Genomic DNA, 17,536 nt, shown 5'->3' on the forward strand with positions numbered 1-17,536 from the left:
TAACCAAGACAGCTATGAATTTAATTTTTCTCAAGGAAGCACTTTCAAGTTTCCAGTTTCATCATTTTATTGTATTCAAATCATTGATTTCTGCTCTGATCATTATTACTTCTTTTTCCCTGCTTATTTTGGGTTTAATATTTCCAATTCTCATATCAAGTGGTGTCACTTCAGTGAACTAAGGGCATCCTTGCTATTGTAGTTAGGGGCTGTACACAGAGTACAATTAGATTCAGGTCACAGAGTAGATAATATTTTTATAATGGTCACCGGAAGTTAACACAGAAAAATGCAGGAAAACTATCCACAACACCAAATACATAGATTATTTAGTCAAGAGCTAAAACCCACAGCAATGTACCACATGAGTCCACATAAAAATCCAGAGCTCAGGACAATGCCTCGCATGAGTCCAATTGGAGGCCCAGAGCCCACAAGAAGGACTCATGCCAGTCTCTTTTATGGATGTGAGCCGGAAGTCCCAAGGGTCAGCCGTGGAAGCCAGAAAGTCCATGCCAGCAGAATGAAGGAGCTGTGCTAGTGGGATGAGGGTTCTACGCTGAAGCCGAGAAGTCACACTCACAGCAAAGAGCAGGGCTATCCTGAAAGGCACCACAGCCATTCTCAGTGACACGGAGGCCCCGAGCTCCTCGGAAGACAAGCACAGCCGGGTACATGCCAGGAAGCCAGCGTGACGAGCTCATCCTGGAGACCAAGCAGCATATGTCTTCCCCTCCGGAGCCAGGAAGCAATGCTCGATGTGAGGACCAAGGCTTCTCCAGGAGAGCCCACAATGCCTCCTTAACACCTCAACCCTCAAGCCTCCTTCTCCTCCACCTATTTATCCTGGCAACTTTCCTCAGATGGAGCATCTTTGCTCCATGCTATGCTGATGTAATCCAGATGGCATTAAGTTGACCTCCAGTTCTTAATCCATAACATTTGCTAATTAACTGCCTCAAGAGGGCTTTAAGTGTTAAAGCCTCCATGAGGAGACAAGGGAAACAAGTGCTGAGTCACTTAAGGACAAACAACCTGTCATGCTCTGCTCTCATCTGTTAGCCAAACTTAGAACTTTCCCAGTGATATGGTACCCTTTCGCCCTCTGAAACTCATGTGGAAATGTAATTCCCATGGCAAGATACTAAAAAACAAGGAAGACTGGGGCCCTTCAGAGGTTATTAGTGCTCTGCTCTTAGGAACTGAGCCACTAAACCCGAGGTCATCCTGGGTTAACTGAGCTTTGCCAGTGGACCTGGCATAAAACGGATCCTGCCGGGCCTCTGAAGAGTTCCCTGTCTGTTGTCAGGAGCTGCTTTGCACCACACAGGGCTCTGTCTACAGTAGAGTACTTCTAGATGTGGCCCCTGCACCTCTGCCAGAGGAGTGAGCCCAGGGAATGCTCTTCCTTTATACTCACCAGCCTGTGGTGATGGGTCACTAGCAAGAGAGAAGGAAGAGGCAGAGTACAGAGGTCACCAGGGTAGAGGCCACTGAGCTGTTCCAACATCAGATCAGCACTGGCCTATAGCCAAGGTTGGATGTGCAAATCTCTGGGTCAGAAGGAAGTTCAGCCCCACGGAGCCTGAGAGATGGTCTGCAGTCCACCATCAGGTCTGGACTCAGGGGATCGAGAGCAGAGACACCAAAAAGCAGTAGAAGGAAAATCCCCTTACTATGTGAATATGGCGGGGTTTGGGGCACCACTTGGTCTGAGATGAGGTGACCCAACGGCCTGACTGCAGGGAGATCCGTCAGTCTGATCCAGGGGAACAAAATTCTCCACCTACTTTATGTCCAGAAAGAGATCGTGCTCTCTAAAATCGAAGAATGAATTTTAGAAACAGTGGAGGTTCACAGCAGAAATATTTATTTAGAGAAAGAAAGCTTCTGTCTGAGAGAGAGACAGGAGAGGTCCCAAGTTGGTTGCCAAAGATTGTGTATTTTCTCAGGATTTTTATGAGTAAAACCATGAGGTGAGGCGGGTCTCAAGTTGGGGAAAACTGGGAACTCTTGAGGTAGATGGCAAGAGGAGGGACAGAACCATGTCAACCAATAAGTTTAATTGCTCAGGTAAAATGGACCAAATCAGCAAGCTAGTATTTTTTAGGGATCAGTGACTGTTCCAGTAGGGGTTGGGTGGTGACTCCTGGCTTCTCAAGGTGATCCATACCTAATCCCTAAGGGTTATACTTAGGCTGTGGTTGCATTTGTTTTGTCTTCTACCTTGGGGTCTGGCCCACAGCAAGAGGTATGTGTCTCCTCCAAGCTCACAACACATCTGGTCCTCTGGGCCAGCCTAGCCCTGTCTGACTGCCTATAGCATTTTTAACTAGCTCAGCTGCCTGTAACATGTCCACCTACCTGTTCTCACAGTGCTGACGGTCTGCTGGCATGTTACATAACCCAGAACTTCAATCTTGGGAGGATCCTGAACTCATCATAGAGATGAAAAAGCAAATTGTGACCCCCACACTTAAAAGTCTCATGCAAAGCTCAGCAGTAAATAAACCAGTTACACAACTGTAAAGCAAGGGAAGGTATTTACATAGGCCTTTCTCAGGGAAAGACCTTCAGAATGTCAGCAAGCACAGGAAACGTGCTGGGTGTCAGCTCACCAGAGATGAGCAGCTCAAAACCACGTGGAGACCACACATGACAGCCAGCAGAGGGACTGGAAAAGAAAGGCGGCAGAGAGGGGGTGAAACAGATGGTCACCTTTAAATTTACAAGAAAACTGACTATGGTAAAAGACACAAGGCCAAGAATGGTGGCACCACGTGCTCTCTGAGGCGGGAAGTGTTTTGCACATTTTGAAGGGGATCAAAAGCAATGTATCTTTCACTGTAATACATGTTTAATTTAAAGATTTGTCACAGTTTGTCATCTGCCCACTACATTCTGGGCAGGAACCTAATGTTACACAGTATTGTGCAGTTGCCAAATATTCAGATACATCTTCAAAAAGTTAAATATGGAGTTAATATGTAGCCCAGAAATTCCATTTGAAAGTTTACACCCAAGATAAGTGGAAGGAAGCAAGTTGACCTACAGAATTATACACGGATAACTCACAGCAGCGTTAGTCACAAAGGACCAAAGATGGAAACCCTCCAAATGTGGGCCATCCATAAAGAAACAAATCGTTGGTGGTAGTTTCTTGAAACAATGTCTACCCATGTGTTCTAGGCTGGCTTTGAACTCATCATGAAGCAGAGCCTGCCCTAGACCCGTGGTGATGCTCCTGCCTCAGCCTCCAGAGTGCTCACAGGTCCACTGCACCCAGCTTGTAAAATGTGCTCTGAATCTAAGGAATTTCTGAATGAAAATCAGGAGAGGAAAAGCCATAAATGACTTATACTGACCCACACTGGTCAGAGGTGAGGGCAAGGGCAAAGGGACACCAGCCCAGTCCCGGGTGGTCCACATGGGAGTTTGCTGATTGGTTTCACCATCTGCAAGGAGATGAGGCCCATGGTCACCCTCCTTAGTGAGGGAAGGAGCAGGAAAGGTTTTTCTGTCCAGTGTCCCCACCCCCAGCTCCCATCCCCCGCTCCCCACCCCCTTGTTGGTTTAGCTTGAAGCTGTCAGTTAATAGAAACTCTGTCTTTTCCTCTTCCTCTTCCTGCCAGTAACCTAACTCTGGAATTTCAGGATTCTTCCCTTGTCAGTATTATGCTGGGTATGTTCCGTTTTAAGAAGGGTGTTTGTGAGGTCCAGGGATTTAGCTGTGCCTATCTGTCAAACACTAGGTCTTAAGTTCTATCCTTGGTACCAAAAAGAAAGATGTGTTTTGTTTTGTTGCTAAGTGAGGAAAAAGTTAAGGATCTCTGGATGAGGGAGGGGATGTCATCCCAAAACAGGGCCTGCACCCAAAGGGTTCTGTTAGAAGACCCCAGCTGACCTCACCTAAAGTCAGGCCTCAGAGGATCCCAGGACTGACCAGATGTGGGTTCCTGGGCAAACCCTGGGAATTCATCCCCAGGGTGCCCTGGTGTGAAGCTGGGGGAGGGGGCGGTGTGAGCTTCCCAGGCTCCTTTGCCTCCTAGAATTTGGAAAGCCTGGCTTCCTGGGTGCCTCCCCTCCTCTGGTTCCTGTTCCTTCTTAGGTTTTTGGTAGGGGCTGTAGTGGGGGTGGAACCTAGGACCTGTATACATCCCCAGCCCCCACCCAGTCTATATATACATATATATATTATACCTATTTATAATATATATATATTTTTTTTCTTTCTTTCTTTTTTAAAGAGGGATTCTCCCTAAGTGGCTCCTGCTGGGCTGCACGGCCTCCCACAGGCTGGGACCCAAGTTGCCAGGTCCAGGTTCTAGTCCAACTAAGTCCCTGGGGTCTGCTTTCACTTTCTCTTTCATGGAGGCTGCATTCCTTCCAGAGCTGAGCAGTTGTAGCAAGTATGCCCGCATCACCCTGCACCTCTGTGGTATCTGCGGCCCAAAGTGACCACAGGCAGGGACAGGAGGTCCATACAAGTTGGGACAGCCCCTGCCCCTGGGACTGGAAAACTCCCGCATCTCCAGGGCCATAAAGCCCCTGCGTCCTCCTCCACCAGGCAGAGCTGCCAGCGCTCCTGCAATCCTCAGGTGAGGTCTCAGCTCCAGGGGAACAAAGCCAGGTGGGAAGGCGAGGCCGGGCTGGGCAGAGCAGGGGACAGACCTGGCTCAGACCCTGGGGATGGAGCAGAGACCCGGGCAGCCTGGCCCGCTGGTTCTGCAGCCACAGCTCCTGGACTGGAGGGGACAGACAGGGATCCTGGATTGGAACCATCCCGGCGCGGTGCGGAACCTGCCATGGCACGGTGTCCCCTGCAGCAGCCCCGCCCAGGTCCTCTTCTGTCTTGTACAACCCAGGCTCCTGTGCACATGCAGGGCCCCCAAGTATCTTGGAATCCCTGCCACTCACCCCAGGAGACGAAAGCCTTCCCTGTCCTGAGCCCGCGGCCTCTGAGGGACCCGGTCCTTGTCCCCACAGCATCCAGGTTGGCCCCAGGTCACTGACTTGGGCTGCATCACATCAGAGAGGGTGACTGTGGCTGAGAGGTAGGACAGGAAGCCATCTCAGCTGCCCTGAGATCCTGGGGGAGACCAGGGCACAGGGACCTTCTTAGTGGAAAGAGTGTCCAAGCGGCCCACAGCCCACTGTGAAGGGGACATTGATGGGCAGAGGTGGCTGCAGAGCAGGGAAGGAGCACAGGTCAGCACCAATTAGAGGTGGGGTGTGGGGAGCTGTGTTTGATTTGCATGGTGGTGAGGACAGGCAGGTGACAGAAGGGACCATGGTAGAGGGACAGCAGGGACTCTGTAGAGAAGCCAGTGTGGAGTAGAGCAGTCGCGGTCTCCAGTGGGTGGTGGCAAGAGCTGGAGGGTCCTGGGCAGAAGAGGGGTCTCCGGAAAGGCGGGGAGGGCAGATGAGAGGGATCAGGGAGGTCCAGCAGGTGAGCTGGGACCAGGGAGGAGAGGACCCTACAGGTCCTTAGGGAAAGTGCAGTTGATTGGGTCTGAGAAAGCAAGCAGGAGAACAGGGTGCAGGGTCCTCTCCCAGTCCAGGGTTTCGGCCACGTGACTTCCTGAGCAGGGCAGGATGGAGGTGGAACTCTGAACAGGATGCAGGCTGAGCAGAGAGGTCAGCCAGGCTGGCAGCCCACCCTAGGCTCCTCAGGCTGCAGGGCAGGAGACACAGCAGCCTGGCGCCCTCTGCTGGCCCTGGTCCCTGATCCCTCCCTGTAGAGAAGGCTCTGGCCTCACAGCGGCTGACACAGCTGCCTCTGGCAGCAGCTCCTGTGTATTCGCAGCCTGGTGTCCATCAGAAATCACCCAGTGACTCTCAGACACACATGTGAGAATAAGCGAGGCATGCGCTGTGGTCAGGAATAAGTTTGGTTGTCCAGGTAAAATTGACCGACTCAGGGCCAATGGGGGAGCAGGCAGGTAGCAAGCCAGGGTTCTTCACACAGCAGTGACCCTTCCTATAGGGCTGGGTCGGCGACTCCTGGCTGCTCAAGGTGATCCATACTTAGTCCCGAAGGATTATTTTTAAGGCTGTGGTTGTATTTGTTTTGGCCTCTATTTTGAGATCTGGCCCACAGCAAGAGGTGTGTGTTTCCTCCAAGGTCCCCAGACATCTGCTCCTCTGTGCTGGCTTCTTCCAGGGCCCAGCCCTGTGTGACTGCCTGTAATATTTCTAACTTAGCTGCCTGTAACACGTTTGTCCCTCCCTCCAGACCTGCAGCATGGATGCGCTGTCTAAAGCCAACGGTGCCTTTGCAATCCAACTCCTAAAGCTCCTGGGCCAGGACAACCCTGAGCACAATGTGTTCTGCTCTCCTGTGAGCATCTCCTCGGCCCTGGCCATGGTCCTGCTGGGAGCCAAGGGCAGCACAGCGGCCCAGATGGTCCAGGTAGGCTGGCATCTCCCACTCTCTTTCCAGAATGGGGCTCCTTTTTTTTTTTTTTTTTTTTTTTTTTTTTTTGTCTCTGTGGTCTTTTGTGGTGGTGGCAGGACAGAGAGTGTTTCACTAAGTACCACCTCAAGGAAGACTCAAGATTTTGCCTGGCACTGAGTTTAGAAAATAAGTGGAGGCCGGGGTGGCTGTGTGTAAGGGCTTGCCTGGGGTTTGATCCCCAGCTCCACAGAGGGGTAAAGGAGGGCCTGCTGGAGTGGTCTGAATCAGAAGGCGCGGAGATCTGTCTCTCCTGTGCAGCACCAGCCTTTAGAGCTGTGATCGATCACTCATCGGCGCCTTGAGGTCGCAGTGACAAACAGAACATGACAAGGCCAGGCCAGACAGAAGGCCTCGATCCAGGCAGGGACCCTGGAAGCTCTAGTGTGGCATGCTCACTTCCCCTCTGAAAAGGCACAGAACCCGTTCCTGTTACGAGGAGTTCACAGGGTGGGCAGCGGCCAGGCCTCTGAGTGGAAACCCCCAAGGCCAGTTGTTTGCATCCTGTGCCCTGCACAGGCCATGCTGTGTGATGTTGCTGGTCTCTGTGACCAGCTTTACCTTGAGTTCCGTGGACTGCAGCCTCCATAAGTGTGGACTGCAGCAAAGCCTTAAATCAAAGAGACAAGTGATGTGATTTTAGGGCTCCAGGAGGGTCAAAGCCCTTTGGCAGAATTCAAGTTTCAGGGGCTGCAACAGAGAACTCTGAGCATCCATATTCAGTTGGTTTTCAAACAAAGGAAGGGTTTAGAATTAAAAGTTTTGGAAACCGAGCAGGACCTGGGGATTCAGCTCAAGGGCTACTCCAAGTAATGAATTATGCCAATTTGGAAGAACTATCTTATGCCAATTTGGGAGCCCTTGACCACTGGAGTGAGAGGGAGTATAGTTTCCAGTTAATTGGGGTGGGAGCCAGGCGTCCTCAGCTGTGGCCGTAGAGGTCATTTACTATGGATCGGCTGCCACCTCCAGATAAGGGGCATAGGCCTGGGACAGACACACAGGGAAAAACAGAGAGCCAATCGGTTCATTTAGAAGCTGCTCTGGCCTCTACTTAGTGGTCTCCAACACTTGAGGACCCTTTCAGTGGTGACAGCTCTTGGTCCCCTGTCCCTGACTCTCTATTGGAGGCTGAGGCCCAGAGGGGAAGTCCCTTCTGTGGATCTCCTGGTCCTGCAGGCTCTGAGCTCCCTGAGGACCCTGTTGGGGCCTCTGCCTGTTGCCTGGCAGCTGTGTGAGCCAGGTGGGCTCCCTCTGCCCAGCTCAGTGCACCTAGGCACTGAGTAGCTGAGCACAGCCTGGGGTTATTTGTGTGGCTGTGTGGTCAAAGGCTTGCATGATGCCAGCAGAGGAAGCCAAATTTCCTATGGGCGCGTTCTGCCTTGACAAACATCTGAGGACCGAAAGAATTTTCCTGCAGTCCTGTGAACTTGATTTGGTTTGAGATTTGCTGCTTTGATTGTGAGCTGTGACCTTACTTCTGCAAATGTTCTCCAATTCTTGCCAGCATCTGGCAGAACCATTCCCACAAAGCAAGTGCTGGTCAGGAGCGAGCTGCTCACAGTAACAGCAGGCCGCATCCTATGTGAAATCCGTCTAAGATTCCTTTTATTCAATTTTTGACATTTTCTTTTCCATAATCTGTGTTACAAAATGAATTTTTGTAGGTGTTATCTTTTCCTGTATAGACCAGTGTCATGAAGAATAAAATTATTGACTATTAAGAAAATTTCTTTTAAAGACCACCTAATTCTTTCCAGAAATAGTTCTCTGTAAGTTTTCTTGTTTCTTCATTGTGATGGGTAAAGTCACAATCTCTTTTATAAGGTTTAAAATTTTTTTAAATACATTTTACCTACTACGTAAAATTGTAAGAACTGCATGTGTTTGTGGAATAATGTTTTTATGCCTGTTTACTGTGTAATGTTGGAATTCGGGTAAGTATACTTGTGCACTTAGAAGCGTTACTTTTATAGAATATAGCAGCACTGTGATCTGCACACTGCAGGTATTTACTTAGAAGAGAGGGTTTTTCTATAACTTCTATAAAATGAATATAAGGCCTTCACAATGAGCCAGCCCCATTAAAAAAATTTTTATTCCAGCCCTTGAACAGTTGTTTGAGAGTCTTCCTAAGTTACCTGGGGGCCAGGCTGGACTTGAACTTTAGATCATCCTGCCTCACCTTTCAGAGTGCTGAGAACAGAGGTGCCCGCCACCCTTCCAGGCATAAAAAGTGTGTTTTCATTAGTTACACGGAGTGACGTTTCCATGTCATTGGTATTTCATTTGTAGTTTTAAAACAATATGTGAATGTAAGAGCCTCATTTCTGTATAATTTCTTTTTCCTGTACTCCGGGTAGAACCCAAAGCCCTCACCCTGAGTAACATCCTCAGCCCTTTTTATTTTGAGATCATCATGCTCAGTCCCTGAGTTTCCCACACTGAGTGGAACTTGCATTCCTCCTGCCTCAGCCTCCCAGATTGCTGGGATGACCCACGTGTACTACACCATGCTGAACTGTAAGCTCTGTTTATATTTTGCAATCATTTGAGAATTTTCTTATCACCTACTACAGATTTTTAAAATTTTGAAGTGATGCTTAAAATATATGTAATAAAATCTCTCTAGCATACAGTTTTAAGAACACTGTTTGAGTCCTGCTAATCACATTGCTTCTTTTATACACTTGTTTCCTTTTAAGATCGCCTTTGTGGTTTTATTCCTGCACAGTTTCCTTACCTGTTTAGTGTTTTAACCAAATCTCTTTTTATTGACACAAATTTTGCAGGTAGTTTTTTATTCTGTTTCTGGTGTATTCCTGGCCAGCAGGGAATGCAGGGCTTTACATCAGCTGAGCTTCTCTGGCCCTTCCATCCTCCCCTGGAATCCAGAGGGGGCAGAAGAGCCCCACATTTGACTGCCCTGTGTCCTGTCCCTCTCTGATCTCTGCTCCTGGCCCCCAGCAGCAGCTCCGTCGGGTGCACTAATCTCAAAATATACCCAGCACTCTGGAGGCTGAGGCACCAGGACCCTCCTGGATTTGAGTCAATATCAAGATTGTGACTCCAAAAAGATAGAAAGAAAGAAGGTTCTTTCAAAAGCACATTTTATGGGACAGCATTTTTTTGGTAACCTCTTTGTGAGACCAGAAGACCAGTCTAACAGTGCCCATCACTTCCTTCCCAGGCGCTGGGGCTGAGCTCAGTGGAGGACCCTCATGGAGGCTTCCAGTCGCTTCTCGCCCAGGTGCACAAGCCTGGTGCTCCGTACTGTCTCAGCATCGCCAACAGGCTCTTTGGAGAAGAGAGCTGCCAATTCCTGCCCGTGAGTTGAGTCTAACAACAGAAAGAGTTGCTGTAAAATACCTGGTGGCGCCCACCCAGCAGAAGGACCCTAGAGAGCTTGGGGACCAGACAGGCAACCTCCTGTCTTGAGATGACGATGCCTCCTGAAGGGTTCCCTTTGAGAAGCCCCAGTGGACTGGACCAAGAGCTCCTCATTCACATCTGCTTTTCCCAGACTCAGAACACCCCCACATAGAAACTGGTATCCCACATTCCAGAGCCTCCCAGTGACCTCTCATCAGCCCTTCTCAGGGTTTCAGAGAACCAGGGAGCGCTCAGCAGGCTTGGCAGCTCCCAGCCTTTCCTGCAGCTCCCTGGCTCACCTGCCCTGTCTCTGTCCCCAGTCCTTTCAGGAGTCCTGTCTGCGCTTCTACAAGGCCAAGATGGAGCCGCTGTCCTTCGCCAAAGCCCCAGAGAGGTCCAGAAACCACATCAACACCTGGGTGTCCAAGAAGACTGAAGGTCAGCAGGCAGGGTCCCTTCTGCAGCTCCCTCTCCCCGCCTCTCCTCCCGCCAAATCCTCCCTGTTTTGGGCTGAACCATCTGCACCTGCTCGTAGCCTTCCTATTTCTGCTCACAAAGGAGACAGCAGCAAAGCCAGGCCGTTTTCCCTTAAGGCTCAGCACTTATTCCCCCATGTCCTCCTGGAATCTTTCCCACTCTTGCCCTCTGGAAGCAATGATAAGCAAGGATGCTGTCAGCTCAGGAGAAGGCAGCCCTGGAGGTCCAGAGGCAGAGGAGCTAGTCTGCTTGCCCACATTGCGTTCTTGGGGATGCCTGCTGCTAGGTCTCCAGGCTCCCCCTCCCCTGGCTCCCAAGAGCCCCTCCCATGGGCATCAGCCACCTGCTTCTGTCAGCTTCTGGCTGCCTCTGTCAGCCTCATCACGGCCCAAGGTGAGCTCTGGGTGTCAGCATGGAGCCTTTGGCCACATGTCCCTGGGACACCTAAGGGGACCTCAGTGCCCGCACTGTGCATCTCTCATGTCCTGCCTGGCCTGGTCTCCAGCCTGTCCCTTCTCATCTGGGCTCTCCTCGGGTGACTCAGCAACCCCTCACTTTCCTAATCAGGTGGATGCTCCCCAAGTGTCCCCATGCATGAACGCCACATCTAGGGGCTGCTTCCCACTTTTCCATCTGTAAGGACACTTACTCGCAAATTGGAAAACGTGGTGTTCAAATCTGCCTGTTGTTCTCCTGGAGTTTGTTCATCTCATGTTTGAAGGGCGCCACTGAGTGTAGGCTTTGCTTTTCTCCAAAGGCAAAATTCCAGAGCTGTTGGCAAAGAACTCCATTGATGCTGGGAACAAGCTGGTTCTCATTAACGCTGTGTACTTTAAAGGAAAATGGAATAAGCTTTTTCAGGAGTCGAACACAAAGGAAATGCCTTTCAAAATCAACCAGGTACGCAGAAGCTTTAAACAAAGTCATTTAATAAAGAAACAGTTTAGAAAAGTTTAACGCTGTAAGGGCATAAATGGTTAAAAATTCTTAAAAACAAAATATTTCAGAATTTGTTTTTAACTCAGTAGAAAAAATGGTTGGAGTAAAGAATATTTGCTGCTGATAATTTTTGCACAAGCCACTGTCTTCCTCTCTGATAATTTCTTCTGCATCCATGACTGCAACCTCAGTGGGAAGATTTTCCTCTAAGTGCAAGTTGCCTAAGTAGAAGCAATAAAACAAGTGTGTTAAGAGATATTTACATATGTATGGGTCACAGGGAGGGGCCAAGCAATTTTAAAATTAAAATGAGTAATCATTTGCATCGTTGTTAGTGAATTTAAAAGTTACTAATTCAATATTTGCAAATTCCTTATATTAAAACCAAATGTTAAAGACTATGGTCCAGACATTTTTAATTTCCTTTTTTAAACTTTTTTATTTTATTTTTTGCCTTTTTGAGACAGGGTGTCTCTATATAGTTCAGGCTGGCTTTGAGCTCACTTTGTAGCCCAGGCTGATTTTAAACTCATGATGATCCTCCTGCCTCAGCCTCCTGAGTGCTAGGATTATGGGAGTGCACAGCCAGTTTGACATTTTTAACTTCACTTGAGCTTAGCCAAGAGACAGATAAGTGATCGTAATTTTTAACTTTCAGTAGATTTAAAATAATTTGTCAAGTCATATAATCCCTTAAAAATCAGAAAACAAATTATAAATAAATAAAACATTTAAAATGATTATACATGTTCCATATAGTCCATTTTACTTTGTAAATTTTTTTTTCACATTTAAAAAGTAGTCCTAGGCCTGGCAATTCAGCTCAGCAGCAACAGCCTTCCTGGCAAGTGCAATGTTGTGAGTTCAGTCCTTGGTACCACAGAGAGAGAGAGAGAGAGAGAGAGAGAGAGAGAGAGAGAGAGAGAGAGAGAGAGAGAGAGAGAGAGAAGTGGTTATCTACGCTCTCGTACTTAAGTACAAGATGAAAATTAAAAATTTTCCTCATGCAACAGCCATAAATGTATGCTTCTATAATCATAAAACATTTAAACTGAAGACCATATTAAAGCCACTTTTGCATTTCAAGTGTGATTTTGAGATAAATACTACTTCGCTGCAACTCTGATGTGAGTTTTGTAGGTTGGCAAACACACACACACACACACACACACACACACACACACACACTTCATTTGTGGGAGAGTTTATAGGTTGTGTCTCATGCCTGTTTTGAAAGCCTACTTAAGAGCCAGCCAATCCTAAAACCTGAGACAGCCAATCCTAAAAACTGAAGTCTTCACAACAGTCTGCAAGGCAGACAAATAAACCGGAAATAACCGAGAGCCAGCAAGATGCCTACACAAATTCGAGGCAGCAGACAGGAGCACCTCAGGGGCAGCCTGCCTTAGAACTGATCTTGTCCTGAGGATTAGGGAGAGCGGACTTTTTAAACATTCAAGTGCACACAGGTGACCGGGTGTTGTCTCCTCGAACCACGCAGTTATGCAGTCATCACCGATAATTTTGGTGCTCAATTAGGTGAGGAAGGAAATATTATTCAAAACATTGCAATATGGTCTCAACCAACTCACATGATTTATTTTTGACACAAATACGTAACCTCAATGAGAGATGTCTAACTGAAGCGAGAGCCTTCAAAAAGCCCAACACAGTATCTCTTCTAAGGTTTAGGCTGCACCCAGAGCTCCCCATGTGGGCAATAGCCTGCCCCAAGGGTCACTGTGCCCTCCACAGAGCCTGGGGCTGCTGCACGCCTGTGGATCAGGTGCATGGACATTTTAGATTTTCCCCTGCTCTTTCTTTTGTGTAATCCACACGGGACAGTTGCTGCAAAGCCTGCCATTCCAATAAGGACAAATGGCACCTCCTTAGTTTTTAGGATAAGTTTCGATCCCTAATCTTCATCCTGGGACGAAAAAGAAACATCAGTGTTGCTTGACACAGGGACTGAAGATTCTTTCTTTACCTCTCTAGAACCTAGCCTTGCCCCATCGTCTATTTTAAATTATCAGGCACTTCATAGAATGGTTCATTTTTTTTTCCGAAGGATCCAGGGGCATCTCAGAGCCAGGAAATATCATGTGGAAAATTTATAGCAGCCCATTCTGTTTTGCTGGGTGGAACACTCCCCAGGCTGCTCCTGCCTGTGCATTCTCCATGGCTTTCCACGCCATGAGAGGTGCTCGGTGAGGCTTCGATGGGTGACCCAGGCACAGACACATTCCCAAGGTTGGCATGGGCTGCTCACACAGATGATTCAGGCAGGTGTCCTGCTACTACTGGAGGAACCACTGACCACACTCCTCTCTGCTGGTCACCAGAAGGAGCAGCGGCCGGTGCAGATGATGTTCCGGAAAGGCAAGTTTCCCTGGGCCCACGTGAGGGAGGTGCAGGCCCAGGTGCTGGAGATGCCCTATGTGGGCCAGGAGCTCAGCATGATCCTCTTGCTGCCAGACGAAGACGTGGACCTCATCATGGTGAGACGGGGGTCTAGGCCTGTGTGTCTGCTGTCCTGCCAAACCCTCTGGTGACATCCCTGTGTCCTTTCCACCAGGGCACGTGGGCACACAGTCCTGCCCTGGCCATCCCTCTGTCCTCTCCCCGCCTAGGATGCATTTCTCCCAAAGTCACTCAGAGTCCTGCCGTGTTTGTCCAGTGCTAAGCACCCTGAGATGAGCAGCAGCCTGGAATGCTAAGCTCAGCTCCACTGATGAGCTGGGGACAGAGCTCGGGACAGGAGGACACCTCATTTGTCAGGTGGAAATGGCTGAAGATAGAGAGCTGCCCCAGACAGGGCAGGGGCCTGCAGAGCTTCATGCCCATGGGCCTTTCTCCCTGGCTCCCTTTATAGTGTTTTGGGACCCTCAACCGCTGGACCTTGTCATAATTTGCTTGGCCCTGTGGAGTGTCCTGGGATTAGGTGGGCACCACTGCCTATGTGGACATTCCTCTTCCTGGGCTTCCTGTGACTTCTTTCTGCCCTCTGTCCCTGCAGGGTCTTGTCTCTGGGAGCAACTTGTGATTGGTTGGGAGGGGCGTTCTACAAGTCAGTTTAGTGTTAGGTGTGTCAGCAGTGGTACCACAGTGACTCTGCAGGGATGAAAACAGCTGAGCACGTGCACAACTGTGGGTGCTACTGTGAGCCCTGGGGGGAGCTGTCCCTGCAGTGGTCCTGGCCACTCCTGCACCCTGTGTGGTGGCAGGGACACCATCCCAGCTCAGTGTGCCAGGTCTCTGTTCTGTGCCATCTGCCTTCCCTCTGGTGTAAGTCCCCCTGCCGCTCATGCTCTCTGTGTCTCTCTGTCCAGTTTCTTTTTCTCTCATTCCCTGTCCTTGTGGTTCTTTCCCGGGACTCCTTCCTGCATGCCCCTGAACCTGTCCAGTCAGGCTTAGCTAGAATCCTCATGAGGCCCCCACTCTGTGCTTTCCCTGCAGACAGACCCAGTCCCCTGCAGCCTCAGGCCCCTGCCCGGGGTGGCTCAGGGCCACAGCCCTGTGTCCTTGCTTACCAGCAGAGCTTTGTCCCCTTCAAAACTAAGCCTTGTGCACAAAACCAAAGACTCAGAGAGCCCTAATCCCCTCCCAACACCTGAGGCACAACCCCTGGCACAGATGTGGTTTGGGCTGGTGGGGATGGGGCGCCTCCCTCACCTTAGGAAGTTGGACCTGGTGGCATCTGAGCAGCCCGTGCAGGACAAGCCTGAGACCCCACAAGCTTCCAGGTCCCTGCAGGGCTCAGTCTATGGTAGTCAGTACTACGTGCCCGCCAGAGGAGGTCAGGTGCCCGTGGAGGGACACCTGTGGGTGACACTAAAGTCTAATTCTGTGTTGCAGGTTGAAAAGAGCCTCACTTTTGAGAAACTGCAAACCTGGACCAGTCCAGAGCAGATGAAGAGGACCAAAGTGAGAGTTTTCCTGCCAAGGTTTAAGCTGCAGGAGGACTATGACATGGGTACCGTGCTGCAGGCCCTGGGCATGGTGGACGCCTTTCAGGAGGGCAAGGCTGACCTGTCTGGGATGGTGGTGGACAGTGAGCTGTGTCTGTCCAAGTTCGTGCACAGGAGTATAGTGGAGGTCAACGAGGAGGGCACAGAGGCCGTGGCGGCCACAGCTACCGTCATTGCATTGCGTGGTACAATAAAATTGCCCGAGTTCTGTGCTGACCACCCCTTCCTGTTCTTCATCAGACACAACGCGACCCACAGCCTGCTGTTCTGTGGCAGGTTCGCGTCTCCATGAGGGGTGCACCCCTGTGTCTGAACTCTTAGAAGCTGGCTCATTAGAAAACGCAAGTGGGGCTGACTGGCTCCCGTCTGAAGCGTGGGTCAGCACTGTCACACAGCGCCCAGCTCAGCTGTCCCTGCGCTGACCACTCACTTTTGCCTCTTCACTAAGATCTTGGGACAGCAGAGCTTGGTGCAGAACCCAGGGTGCAGAGCAGACCACATAGCCAGACTGCAGGTTTCCTAGACGGTGGCCAATGTCTCTGGCACTAGTCCCACGTGCTGCTGACAGCAGTTACGGGTGCTTCCTCGTGCCTCAAGCCCTGTCCCACACTTGCCTTAAGCTGACTTTCTAAGTGGTAATCCATGCTGTAGATGGTAGGGTTCCTGTGACAGTTGTCCTGGTGCTTGGGCTTTAATTAAAGATGTGCACATTTTAATTTTATTTTATTTGACATGTACCATTCACCGGGCTGTGCGCAAAACCAAAACCACTCTGTGTTGGGCCCAGGCACACAGCTGGTTTCCTCAGCAGCTGCCCTTTATCTCTGTGCCCAACTTATGTTGTTTTGGTGACACTCAGGTGGCAGTATTTGAGATCTCAGTCCTGTAGGGATGACACCTTTATTCAAGGGGTTTTTTTTCTCCATTTTCAACGCTAACAGTTAAATTCCATGCAGCACGTTAAATTCATTTCATACATTATCTTCAAGAAACTTTCCCTTTTGCCCAGAACCTGGTGGACATCTTTGAACTCACAGTGCAGCTCTTTGTGGCAGTCGCTTTATTTATTAACCCTCTGTACTCTGAGGTCGTCCTCACCCAGCCTTGCAGTCGCAGAGACTGAAATTCCATCTCTCCCATCTCTGTGTCTCTGAGACTAAAATAATAAGTCATGGTCATAGCCAACCTCTAACTTTTTAATGTTCAGATATCACCAACTTTTTAGGGTTTCATTGTTTGTGACAGTTACATAATAAAGTTAACCATCTTAAACAGTGTGTTCATCGTGTTATGTGACCACCACCTTTTCCACTTCCAAGAAGCTTTCATTGCCCCAAAAGAAAATCGTCTCCACTAAGCCATGCCTTCTCATCTGTTCCTCCCCGAAGCCCTAGAGATCACCAATCTGCTTTCTGTCTCTGAACTTACGTACTCTGAACATGTCATAATAAATGGAATCATATACATGGCCTGTTGTGTGTGACTTCTTCTTTTAATATAGTATTTTCTAGACATCAGTGTAGCATGTATCTGTTCTTTGTCCCTTTATGGCAGTATAATCGTCCATTGCAGAAATGTACTACGATGTTTTGACTCATCCATCTGATTTTTTCGCTTGCTCAGTGACATGTGAACACTGGTGCTGTTTATCTGCATGCCCACGTGTTTGTTTGGGTGCCTGTTCATTCTTTCGCATAGGTGCTCAAGTACAAAGGAAAGGAATTACTGGGTCCTTTGGTAATTAACATAGCCTTGCAGGGAAATGCCAAACTGTTTCCCACAGTGGCTGACCATGTACCATTCCCACCAGGAAGGTATGAGACTCCAACTTCCTGTGTATTTTGGTTCCATTTTAAATGCTGACCCGCCCAATGGGGAGTGGGGCAGTGATAGCCCGTGGTGGTCTTGATTTGCTGATCTGCAGTGACTGCAACTCTCTGCTGGCTCTTATCAAATGCACAAGGAGCAGAGACAGGAGTGCAGTGTCGATAGGGGTTCAGGGTTAGAAGTTCAGGAACCCTCACTTCTGCAGACCAGCTCATAAAAGAGGAATAAGGCATTCGTTTGTCAGGCTAAAACCATCAGCTTTTCCATATCTGCTTAATGGGTAGCTTAGTATCCTTCCAGGCAGCTTGGTTAGTTAGAAATATTACAGGCAGTCAGACAGGAGCCAGTATAGGAAACTTGGTATCTTGAAAAGTTGAAGATGACAGACACCTCTGCTGAGGCCCGACCTCAAGGCAAACACAAAACAAATGTGCAACCATGCCCTAACCCTAAACATCAGGGGTTGATATTCCAAATAGGTGTGGAAGTCACCATCCCA

General features: G+C 49.2%; 1 protein-coding gene and 1 pseudogene across 1 annotated transcript; one reads left to right on the forward strand and one right to left on the reverse strand.

The window, feature by feature from the left end:
- The first annotated feature begins 6,237 nt into the window (after positions 1–6,237).
- LOC100736109 (serpin B9-like) lies at positions 6,238–16,679 on the forward strand. Its single transcript, XM_023564699.2, has 6 exons — positions 6,238–6,412; positions 9,645–9,782; positions 10,147–10,264; positions 11,061–11,203; positions 13,585–13,740; positions 15,098–16,679. The coding sequence occupies exons 1-6, from the start codon at positions 6,245–6,247 to the stop codon at positions 15,500–15,502; spliced, it is 1,128 nt and encodes a 375-aa protein (XP_023420467.2). The 5' UTR covers positions 6,238–6,244; the 3' UTR covers positions 15,503–16,679.
- Positions 12,924–13,500, reverse strand: LOC106027464 (HIG1 domain family member 1A, mitochondrial-like; annotated as a pseudogene).
- Positions 16,680–17,536: the final 857 nt, after the last annotated feature.

The sequence above is a fragment of the Cavia porcellus genome, unplaced genomic scaffold (assembly GCF_034190915.1).
Source record: "Cavia porcellus strain 051 isolate PalLab524CR breed Dunkin Hartley unplaced genomic scaffold, mCavPor4.1 scaffold_13, whole genome shotgun sequence".
In the NCBI taxonomy this organism is placed as follows: domain Eukaryota; kingdom Metazoa; phylum Chordata; class Mammalia; order Rodentia; family Caviidae; genus Cavia; species Cavia porcellus.